At 49.1% G+C, this 12,322-nt stretch overlaps 1 protein-coding gene across 1 annotated transcript; it reads right to left on the reverse strand.

Moving 5' to 3' along the window:
• Positions 1-1,388: 1,388 nt before the first annotated feature.
• On the reverse strand, positions 1,389-9,935 carry ERAL1 (Era like 12S mitochondrial rRNA chaperone 1). Its single transcript, XM_033172091.1, has 11 exons — positions 9,803-9,935; positions 7,805-7,966; positions 7,346-7,473; positions 7,166-7,243; positions 6,809-6,855; positions 6,652-6,713; positions 5,911-6,023; positions 4,622-5,002; positions 3,385-3,534; positions 3,181-3,261; positions 1,389-2,139 (listed from the first exon to the last, which is right to left on the reverse strand). Exons 1-11 carry the CDS (start codon positions 9,918-9,920, stop codon positions 2,017-2,019), a joined length of 1,443 nt encoding a protein of 480 aa, XP_033027982.1. The 5' UTR covers positions 9,921-9,935; the 3' UTR covers positions 1,389-2,016.
• Positions 9,936-12,322: the final 2,387 nt, after the last annotated feature.

The raw sequence follows: 12,322 nt of genomic DNA on the forward strand, positions 1-12,322 counted from the left end.
CTCCGCTGCCACAGGATAAAGCCACGCCTGTTAGCCAGATGCAGCAAACAATGAAGAGGGATTATGTAAAGGAGAGGGCCCAGGCAGCTGTTGCAAAATGGAGAACAAAAAGTACCCATTGCTCTGACCAGACCCAACGATGCAATCCTATGTGGGTGTACATCGACGCAAGCTCTACTCGTGTTTCTGTGGGGCTTTGCTCCCAAGAAAGTGTGCCTGGCGTTGTACCCTCAAGCACCTCACATCATGCTGAAAAATTGTCTAGTCCAGGGGTCAGCAACCTTTTTCAGCTGTGGGCCGGTCCACAGTCCCTCAGACCATGTGGTGGGGCGGACTATATTTTGAAAAAAATAATAATGAACGAATTCCTATGCACCACAAATTACCCAGAGATGCATTTTAAATAAAAGGACACATTCTACTCATGTAAAAACACGCTGATTCCCGGACCGTCCACGGGCCGGATTAGGGTGATTGGACCACATCCGGCCCCCGGGCCTTAGGTTGCCTACCCCTGGACTAGTCCATAGTAAAATGGTTACATCTTCACAAAGTGCCACCAGACTCTTGGTTAGCAGCAAGAAAGGCGCAGACACCTCAAGCCAGGCATGCCTATAGGTCAGGATGGGTGAGGAATCTGTGGTCCTCCAAATGTAAAATGGAGATTCCCAAAGCAAACTGGAGGCTGAGAGGGCAGGGGTTGCTTTTCATTATACACCTTTAGGCGCCAGGTGAAAACATTCCCCTTCAACCAGACCTTCGGCTTATTACATCCACTACCCTTTTAAATGTATTGGGGGGTGGGGTTATTGGTATGTTTTTTGTTCTTGTAGATCAGAGTTGGAAGGGACCACGAGGATCATCGAGTCCAACCCCCTGCAATGCAGGAATCTTTTACCCGATGTGGGACTCAAACCCATGACCCAGAGATGTATTTTGTGTTATTTTTATCTTGTGAACCACCTGAGAACTATGGGTGGAGGGGTAGTATACTACTACTACTACTACTGCTGCTGCTACTACTCTACTACTAATATAATCTGTTTTCCTAAGCCATTAAAAAGGATGGGCCCTCCTAGAACAATGGCCTTTATATATTTCACTCTGTAAATGCCCACAAAAGATCGACAGTAACCCTAAAGAATAAATTTTTATTATTGTTATTTATTAGATTTACATACTGCCCTTCATCAAAAGATCTCGGGGCAATTCACAAGATAAATCCGAACTAAATAATCTGGAGTAACCACAGATCAGGTTCCAAAGCACTCTTGAAAAACTGCCCAGCACTGCTTTACAAAAAGGCAACCCATTAAGGCTCCCATTTTATGGATAAAGGGCACTGAGGCCGAGATCATTAGACCTAAAGTAGTAAGGGACAACAAAACTGTTGCCTGAGCGACCACCTCAATTTATTGAGAGCACAGCAGCCGCATCAGAGCCCAGAAGGGTCTTTGGCTGAAAGAGACAAGCCATTGCCCTGACTCAAGGTGCTGCAGACAAACTGAGATGGGAGTGCCAGGCTCCAGGCGGCAGCTTCTGAAATGTTTGCATCTCTTCTCCTGCTAGCAGAGTGAAATGGCACCAGCCTACACCCACCCCAGGCAGCAGTCATTGTACGAGCCAGAGAGAGCATGAGATTTAGCCGCATAGTCTGGGGGTCCACATCACATGAAACCACGGAGCTGTGTGCATGTGCACAATTTCAGTGAAATACATGCATTGGCAACCTGGCACTGCCATTTCCTTCTTGTGTATCATCATGTGCTGGCCGTGGGTCTGTCTGTAGTCCTTCCCTTGACATGACCCGCCTGAAATGGGACCTGAGGCAGGAGAGCCAGGCTGCCCCCGTCAAGCAATTGCTGCAGGCTTTGGGACAGGAGAGAAGAAGTTAGGAAGAAGTCCTTGGGGCCAGTTGTTGGTGAGACCCATGAGCAGGAAAGCAGGGCCTTGTCGTTGGCTTGGAGTGGCCCCTTCCATGGCAAGGCCTGGCTGCTGCAGGGGGAGCAATGGCCCTCATTTCTTCAGCCGCACAGAAAGCTTCAGGTGCACATCGCAGAGGAAAGCGTTCATCAGGTCACGGCCGGCCTCCTGGGCGATCTTGCTGATCAGGTGGCCGCGGGAGCCAATGAGCATCTTCTGCTCCGGGGGAAGGAGAAGGCCAAGGAGAAAGGAGCATCAGTGGGAATCAAGACAGCTTATCATTTGTGGCATAACAGCCTAGGCATCCTTTTTTGCTCACACCACCCCATTCCCCAGCTGAGAAGCTTATCTGCAACTACAGGAAGTTTCTCAGGAAGAGGGCTTACATTAGAACGTAAGAACAGCCTGCTGGATCCAGCATCCTTTTGTCACAAGGACCAACGAAATGCCCCAATGAGAACTCCCCGAGCAGGATTTGAGCACAAGAGCCCTCTTCTCTCCATGGGGTTTCCAGAAATCGGCATTCAGAGAGCACTGCTGCCTCCAACCGCCATCCTGGCTAGTAGGCATCAATAGCCCTCTACTCCTCCTCCATGAATTTGTCTAACCCTCTTTCAAACCACCCAGGTTGGTGGCCGTCACTGCCTCCTGTGGGAGAGAGTTCCACCGTTTTAAGTATGGGCTGCGTAAAGAAGGACTTCCCCTTTTATATGTCCTGAATCTTCCAACATTCATTGTCTGTTAAACTGCTCTGAGAAGTGTAGCTCTGTATGGGAGGGAATAAGAGGGAATGATTCTCAGCACCCTTAGCAAACTACAGTTCCTATGATTCTTTGGGGGAAGCCACAGCTGTTTGAAGTGGCATGAAGCTGCCATAGTAATAATAATAATAATAATAATAATAATAATAATAATAATATATTTGTACCCTGCCCATCTGGCTGGGTTTCCTCAGCCACTCTGGGCAGCTTCCAACAAAGATTAAAAATACATTAAAATGTTACACATTAAAAGCTTCCTTAAACAGGGCTGCCTTCAGATGTCTTTAAATGCCTATGGTGAAGATGGTACCTCTCTTCATGGCCACTACCATTACTGCTTTGGGATGGATGTTTAGGGGGGGGGGGAAATAGCCACCCTCAATGCCAAATTGACAGCTTGGCAGAAATGTTAGAGCTTGAGAATGCCCTCCACCCCATCCACATTTCTTTTGTTTGGTGGCAGGAGGAGACACACACCTTCTGAGCAGGTACTCACCACATGCGTCTCCTTCTGGACTATCAAATTCTGCAGGATGACCAGCTCCCCGCCAGGCCCCTCTTCCCAGACCTCCGTCCTCTGCAAGGAAGAGAAGGAGCCCTCAGGTCTGCAGCAGAGGGGAACACACATGCTAGGATGTGTAAGGAAGGGAAGAAGGGGGGGGGATCCCAACCCATCACCTCCTGACCCTCCCCACCTCACCTGGGTCACAGTGTAGGGCACTTCCTCAGGCAGATACTCAAGAAGCTTCTCTCGGATGATATTATCACAGACCTCCTGCGGGGACTGGGTGGTCAGGACCTCGCTGTGGAACTCCCAAGGGCCTGGCCTGGCCTGCTTCAAAAGGTACCTCTGTTGGGAAACAGAGCCAGGGTCAAGCCAGGAGGGTTGGACTAGATGTCCCCTGCAGGTCCCCTCCATACTGCCTCCGGGGGGCAGGGGGTGTTTGGCATTTTGATTTTACTGTATTTTCTATACCACATTTACATCCCACCTTCTTCTTGTGCAAGGAGCTCAAGGTGGCGCATGTGGTTCTCCCCCTCATTATCTTACCCTCACAACAAGAGAGAGAGACTGGCCCCAGGTCAGCCAGAGAGCTTTGTGGCTGAGTAGGGGGATTCGAACCCTGGCCTCCCAGCTTCAGGCCAATGGCACACCTAGCCCAGCCTCCTGTTCTCACAGGGGCCAACCAGATGCCCTTAATGGGAAGTCCGCAAGCAGGATTCGAGCACGGGAACACACTTCCTTCCTGCGATTTCCAGCACCTCGTATTCAGCAGCATCATTGCCTCCAACTGCGGAGGTAGAGCAGAGCCATAGTGGCTAGTACCCATTGACAGCCTTACCCTCTTGTTCTGTATCAGACCTGGAACAACTTGGGTCCAAGCTGCCTCAGGCCCTGCCTGAACCCTTCTATTGCTGTTCAGTCAAATGAGATCACCCGCAGGAGCGTCACTGGCCGTTCCTTTTGTGGGAAGGCTCGTCTTACAACAAGAAACCAAGGCTTCATTGTGATCGGCCCAGTCTTGTGGAACTCTCTGCCACTAGAGATTCAGCAGGTGCACTTTCTGTGCTGACCTTTAAATGCCTGCTGAAAACATTTCTATTCTGCCAGGTCTAAGAAGGCAAATAAAAAGACAGCCTTCTGCAATGGTTAACTGCTGTCTGTTTTTAACATTCTTATGCTGTAAACCGCTTTGATATATTTTTTACGACACAGCAGCATACAAATATTATTTATGCATAAAACAAATAAAAGCATTATTTAGTTAAAATGCAAGGCGGGGCCAGCCTTCCCTCTGTCCTGCCCCCCCCAAAGGAAATGGTTGCCAGGCAGAAGTCTTCCCTCCTGCCCAGTCCTACCTGGAGATGCTATTGGGGAATGAACCTAGGACCCACCACATGGCAAAGCAACCCCAAGCAACAGCTCTGCAATTTACCTTCAGAGTCTCCACTTCCTCTCTATCGGTAGCAGCCAGCATAAAGATCTCCTGGAAGCCGGGCCAGCCCTTCTTGGCTTTCTCCCTCACGTGTTTCCTGTTCTCCTTTGCAGGAACTGAACCCGCATCTTCTGCAGTCTCACTGGCTTCACCATCCAAAACAGAGCCAGGCTGAGGCCCTTGATCTGCCTCCAGATCCCTGATCTCTGGGGACGGGTGTTCAGAGGTCACTAAAGCCTGGGTGACCTCAGGGGGCTTGGTGTCAGTAAGGGAGTCTGGCTTGACTCTGGACTTGACTTTCAGCTTCTTTCCACTGACGACCCCCTCGGTCAGCTCCATCACCAGGTTCAGCAGGAGATATTTCTTCTTCAGCAGGTCCACCTGAAATAGACGAAATGGGAGGGAATCAGGAGCTGCAGGAATTTATTTACTTATTTATTTCCTAAAATTTATGCACCACTTGATTTTGGGGGACGACGACCTCAAAGCAGTTTGTGAAAAGATAAAGCTAAAGCAACAATAGACTAAAAACAGATTAAAACACCTTTTGACTTCCTAAACATCTGGACAGGCTTGTCTAAATGATGTTTTTAGCAGGTGCTGAAAAATGTGTAGTGAAAGTGCCTGACTGATATCAACAGGCAGGGAGTTCCAAAGTGTAGGTGCTGCCACACTAAATTACAATTGTGGAATGAGTAGTATGTGCCAGCTGTAACGGCCAATTCCATCAACTGAGGTGGTTGAGGGGCCTAGTCCCTAGTCCCTTGGCTCAACTAAACTGTATCCCTTTGCCAGAATTTCTGACTTGCATTGTTGCCTGAAAAACATCAAAAGAAATCTCAATATTAGTGGCATATAGGGCAGACAGGACCAGCAACTCCAGGGGTAAAGCAGAACAAGAGATGAGTGGCATCGAGGCCTCAGGACGCCAAAGGCATGGCAAAAAATAACAGTAAAAATAAAGATGGAAGTCTAAGTAGCAATCTCATATATATATATATAAGAGAGGAACACGAGATTAATGTTAGAGCTGCAAAGATTAGAGAGGAGACCCATCAGCTGAAGCATTTGATAAGAGATGGGGGGGGTGATTTTAGTCAAGGGTGCAAATTTTTAAAAAACTGCAAGCACCCTTGATTGTTTTCTGCAGCTGTTTTTGGTTCCGCTGTGGTTTCTGCCCCACGGAACAAAAAAAGAGAACCTTTTGGCAATAAATGGAAGTTGTTGCGTATTACATTCTCTAGCCCTGCAGCCCATCCTTTTGGGATAAAGAAATTGGGAACACTCACCTTGTTCAAGACAAGGACGCTGGGAAGCTCAGGGAACCGAACCAGACACTTGAGCACCTCTGGATGGAGGCGGTTCCGGGTATAATGGTCCGAAACATCCACAAGAACTAGCACTTCAAAAGAGGAAGTGGGAGTTACAAGGTCAGCTTGGGTCAACCTTTCACTCCCAAGCAGCAGACAGCCACCAGCCCATCTTAAAGCAAAATGATCCTTAACAGTAACATCAACTGGTCCAAGGCGGGAAAAAGCCTCTACCGCTGGCAGCCTAAAGTGTGGTTAGAGTGTTGGACTATGACCTGGAAGAACAGGGTTCAAATCCCCACTTTACCACAAAGCTTACTGGGTGTCCTTGGGTCAGTCGCTCACTCTCAGCATAATCTACCCCACAAGGTTGTTGTGGTAATTAAATGAGGAGGGGGAGGATTATGTAAGGCACCTTGAGCTCCATGGAGAAAAAAAAGGGATATAAAGCAATGTCCGTCTCCCCCATTTATATCCCCACAGCCTTCTGAGGTAGGACAGGCTGAAATATAGTGACTGGCCTGGAGTCACCCAGTGAGTCATGGCCGAGTGGAGATTTGGACCCTGGTCACCCAGGTCCTAGTCCAACACTCTAAGCCCTGCACCACACTGGGACACTGGTTCATCCTTCCCACCATCACCACATAAATCACTGCAGCAGCAAAGGATGGCATGATGGGAGGGAGAGGTCAAGGGAAGAAAAAGAAACCAAGCCCCTACCTAGGTCTGCATTCTTCAAGCTCTTACAGGGGTCGTAAAGCAGAGTTTTTTCCAACTGATGCCTGAAAGAAAAGTTGAAAGAAACACACAGCGTGAATTCAGCACTTCCCAGCCCCAAGAGAACTGCTTCTCTCCCAGGCTCCAGTTACTTCTATACCTTTTGGCTTTGAGGTGTGTGGTGAGGCCTGGAGTGTCCAAGACAACCTAGGCAAAGAAACAGAGAATCAAACCACTTAAAAGGTTTAAGAAAAGACTCGGTTGAAGAAAAGCATTTGCTCATAGAGATCTTCACTGAAGAAAAAAAGAGAGGAATTCCTACTATAAGGGAGTTTAATGAATGGTAGCTCTGTCATCAACCATGTTAGCTGGACATGGGGTCTCCAGGTTTTGGGGCATCACACCGCCAAATGCCAGTCACTGTGGCCATCAGCACCAAACCATGGCTTGTGAGTTTCACAAGGCATGCCTGGGGTGTGGGGCAGGGAGAGTGCTTGGGCCAATTCTCAATACCAACCAGCTGCGTATCCTCCTTCGTGATGATGCCCTGGGCGTTGCGCCTGGTCGTGTGCACCTTCTTGGAGACAGGCAGGACCTGTCAAGGAGAAAAGCCAGGGGGTTGTATAATGCAAGGGAGTGCTGGAGGGCGGCTCCAATCCTCCCACACCCACGGAGGCTGTGTGCTCCAGCTCATTACCTTCCGTCCCAAGAGCTGGTTTGACAGGGTCGATTTCCCAGCGTTTGGAGCCCCGATGATGGTGATTCTCAAGATCTTGGGATTTTCAGGCTGATCCGGCTGGTGCCCCAGCAAAACGTCTTGCTCAGCTGCAGAAAGAATGCCCAGACATCTCTTGCTATTTCCAGTGGTTTCACATGAACTATCTCTATGGGACGTCAGTGCTTTGCGAGTCCCAATAGATTAAATTAAAGACTTCCACATCCAGAACTAGGCTAATTTTGCGATTGCAAGTTGTTTTAAACTGTTTTTAATATTGTGTTTTAATACTGTAAGCCTCCCTGGGACCTGAGGGTGAAGGGTTGGCAACTAATAATAATAATTATGATGATGACGATAATATAATTCCAATCAGCTTCTATCAAGGGAAATCAATTTCGGCCTGCTACCCAAACATAACTGACAGAAGTCAAGGTTCACCTTTAAAGACACTCAAAGGCGGTGGGTGCTGACCAACCAAAGATGGGGCATCTTCTTTAGTAATCCCAAGGATGTAATCCAGGGCAGAGTCATTTCCATACAAGCGAGCAGGGACAATCCTGCCCTGCTGGGATGGGTCCTTCGAGAAATGGAGGTTGATACCTAAAGCAAATAGCAAGAGAAAACCAGCATTTTAGAAATACTCCTATGGCAGATCAAAGATGCTGTGGGGAAACCTCAGAACGTTTCCTGTTATGACCAAGAACCCAGAATGTCAGGCACTTGTGGGGGTTAAACCTGCTCTGATACAAGCTGAACTATGGGTGTGACAGCACAGAATGCTGGCAAACATTACAACTACTCATAAGAAGATAAGAGGAGCCTGCTGGATCAGGCCCAACTCGTCAAGCATTCTGTTCTCACAGTGGCTGACCAGATGCCTCAATGGGAAGAAAAGTTTGGATTTGATATCCCGCTTTATCACTACCCGAAGGAGTCTCAAAGCGGCTAACATTCTCCTTTCCCTTCCTCCCCAACAACAAACACTCTGTGAGGTGAGTGGGGCTGAGAGACTTCAAAGAAGTGTGACTAGCCCAAGGTCACCCAGCAGCTGCATGTGGAGGAGCGGAGACATGAACCCGGTTCACCAGATTACAAGTCTACCACTCTTAACCACACCACACTGGTTCTCAAGCAGGATTTGAGCACAAGAGCCCCCTCCTGGGGTTTCCAGCAACTGGTATCCAGGCATTCCTGCCTCTAACTGTGGAGGGCAAAGCATAGCTATCGTGGCTAATAGCCATGCATTTTTCTTCTTTTTAAAAGCCATCTAGGTTGTCACCCATCATTGCCCCCATGGGAGCAAGTTTTCCAGTTTAACTATGCACTACATGAAGAAGGATTTCCCTTTCACTGTCCTGAATCTTCAAGCATTCAGCTTCATTGAATGCCCACATGTTCTAGTGTTAATGAGAGAGGCAGGAAAATTCTCAGGAACCAAAGAGTGTTTGCAGTCAATCTGCTGAGAGAGAAGGGGAAGGAGGAGTACACTTTCCTCTGGTGAAAGCAGGTTCTAGAAACGGAAACACTTTTGCAGGTAGAAGGCTAAGGAATACAGTGGTACCTTGGTTTACGAACTTGATCCATTCTGGAAGTCCGTTCTTAAACCAAGGCGCGCTTTCCCTAATGAGGCCTCCCACTGCCAGTGCCCTTCCACCATTCAGATTCTGTTCATAAACCGAGGTAAAGTTTGCAAACCAGGACACTACTTCCAGTTTTGTGGAGTTCATAAACCGAGTAGTTTGTAAACAGGGCTGTTTTTAAACCAAGGTACCACTGTACAAAGAAATTCCAGGAAGCAGGGCTATTAAAGGCCAGGAAGCACAGAGGCACTATTGGCAGGAAGAAGAGCACTACGGCAAAGGATTTTCATGCAGAACAGGAGAAAATGGGCAGCTGCCTTATACTGAGTAAGGCCAACAAGCTCAGTATTAAAAAAAATTTAAAAATCCCTCCAGTAGCACCTTAGAGACCAACTAAGTTTGTTCTTGGTATGAGCTTTCGTGTGCATGCACGAAATTTTTAATTTTGTTTTGACTATGGCAGACCAACACGACTACCTACCTGTAACTGAAGCTCAGTATTGTTTACTTTGGCTGGCAGCAGCTCTCCAGTGTTTTAGCTGCTAGCTGGAGATGCTACTTGGAATTGAACTTGGAGCCTTCTGCATGCAAAGCAGGTGTCGTGCCAGCACTTAAGATATAATTAACGAATGAATGAATTGCCCACCCTTCAGCCTAAGCTCCCAGGTCGGCTTACAGCATTAAAAACAATATTAAAGACCAGTGGCTCTTTCCTTAAAACTAAAAAGGCTTTAGCTCCGGACCTACTACTCGGCTGATCAATCTACAAATTAATCCAGCTTCCCGCCAGTGACACCAGCGACGCAACTTCACACCGCGGCGGCGCGTTCCAAAGATTATCCAAGCCCAACGTCACCTGAGCAGGCGCAGCGCGACGACAGCCTCCCGCTCTCCGCCAAGGCCCCAAGTCCGGCGAGGCCCAAGGCCTGCCAGCCACGCCGGGCCAGGCCCGCCGCCGCCGCCGCCGCCGCCATGGCAACCACAGGCGCCGCCGTCGAAGCTCAAGAAACACCTCGGCGGACGGGCGGCGCCATCTTGGCGGCACGAAATGCATTCTGGGAGAGAGGAGAAAGAAAGTAAGTAGCCATTCCCTGTGATTGGCTGGAGGTGGTGGAAGAGGAGAACCATAGAGAGCAAGGGTGGCGGTGGCCAGAGAGGCTTCGGTTGCGGAAGTCGGAGGAAGAGGCTGGGGCAACTACTACTACTACTACCATTGTTGTTGTTCAGTCGTTCAGTCGTGTCCGACTCTTCGTGACCCCATGGACCAGAGCACGCCAGGCACTACTACCATACTACTACTACACAACTTGGTACACCCGAGGGGTGAGCTGAACTCTCTGCCCCCCTCGTTCCAGTTCGCCCGGCGGAAACCGGACGGGTCACCACCGGATATATGAAGTGACATCACTTCCGAAAGAGTATCCGTTGCATATCCGTTTTGCCGCAGTCACAGGGCGGCCGGTTTCAGTCACGTGATCCGTGTTGAGTCCGTGCAATCCATTTCCCACGATGAACTGCGCAGGGAGTCGCTTTATGCCAGTGAATAAACGGAAGGCGTAACAGACGGGAAACCGCTTACAAAGTTGCGAGACAAAACCAAGCCTCTGGCGACGTTACGAGGAATTAAGTTTCCTGAATCTCAATGGCTTCGACCTGGGAGACACCTGCCTTGGTATTGTTGGTTTTTAGTCGTTTAGTCGTGTCCGACTCTTCGTGACGCCAGGCACTCCTGTCTTCCGCTGCCTCCCGCATTTTGGTCAGACTCATGTTGGTAGCTTCAAGAACACTGTCCAGCCATCTCATCCTCTGTCGTCCCCTTCTCCTTGTGCCCTCCATCCTTCCCAACATCAGGGTCTTTTCCAGGGAGTCTTCTCTTCTCATGAGGTGGCCAAAGTACTGGAGCCTCAACTTCAGGATCTGTCCTTCCAGTGAGCACTCAGGGCCGATTTCTTTAAGGATGGATAGGTTTGATCTTCTTGCATTCCATGGGACTCTCAAGAGTCTCCTCCAGCACCATAATTCAAAAGCATCCATTCTTTGGCGATCAGCCTTCTTGATGGTCCAGCTCTCACTTCCATACATCACTACTGGGAAAACCAGAGCTTTAACTATACAGACCTTTGTCGGCAAGGTGATGTCTCTTCTTTTTAAGATGCTGTCTAGGTTTGTCATTGCTTTTCTCCCAAGAGGCAGGCGTCTTTTAATTTCGTGACTGCTGTCACCATCTGCAGTGATCATGGAACCCAAGAAAGTAAAATCTCTCACTGCCTCCATTTCTTCCCCTTCTATTTGTCAGGAGGTGATGGGACCAGTGGCCATGATTTTAGTTTTTTGATGTTGAGCTTCAGACCATATTTTGCGCTCTCCTCTTTCACCCTTGATATAGCGAACCATATTGCAGGGGAAATGAGGAAGAACAGTGATAAGCAACGTAGTGAACTCTTAAGAGCAAAATGTCCTTAATGAATTGACAGCTGTGTGTAACAGAACAACTTGATTGTTTTTCTTGGCCTCCTCCTTCCCAAGCTTTCAGCTCCAGTAAGTTTTCCTAGATTCAATTGAGTTTCAAGACACAACGGCGAGAGGAATTTTTAGCTCCTTCGTCAGTCACCTCAAGTGCTTAGGAATATCAGAAGATTATTTAAAGGAGTATTTATTGTCTGTCACTTGTGATGGTTTTACAGAGTTATTTGGTGTACGGGTGTTATTTTCCAGCATTGTGCTAACCATCGTCTCAACTGATTTTATGTGTGAAACCAAGAGCCTACACACACACACACATGCATAAAATGCTGCTCCCCATGTTGGGAGTGGACAGTTATCAATCTCTTACCAGTTAACCTGTCAATGCACTCACAATCACCCTCGCTCCCTTTCTTCAGCTGTGCCCACATGACTTTCCAACCTTGTGCCTTCTTGATGGAGAAGATTATACACTCACTAGTGGTTTAAACCCGTTACATTAACGGACGCTAGAACAGGGCTCCCCCCACCCCGCTCCTCACCCCCATTTTCCCTGCCCTCGAAGCCCCCTCACAGGCCCTCAAGATGGGGAAAGAAAGTGGGCGGGGATCCCCAGAGGAGAGGTGTGGCCTCTATGCGGCCATGCCCCCACCACCTCCCTCTTGCTCTGGGCCATTCCCCCCTCCCTTTCTCTCCCTCCCTCCCCTCCTCCTGCAATGGCGCGGCGACGTCCGCTCTCCCGGCGGCGGCACGTACGGCGGTGGTGGCCGTGCACAACTCTAGGCGCAGCCCCCCTCCCTCGTCCCTACGCACTCTGCGTCTTGGTCCCTCCCGGCTCCCGTAGCGCGGCGGTGGCGGCTGCAACGTCGCCCTCTGCTCCCTCCCCCCCTTACCGTCTCTGAGCGGCCGAGTC

Source organism: Lacerta agilis, chromosome 15 (assembly GCF_009819535.1).
Source record: "Lacerta agilis isolate rLacAgi1 chromosome 15, rLacAgi1.pri, whole genome shotgun sequence".
NCBI lineage: Eukaryota > Metazoa > Chordata > Lepidosauria > Squamata > Lacertidae > Lacerta > Lacerta agilis.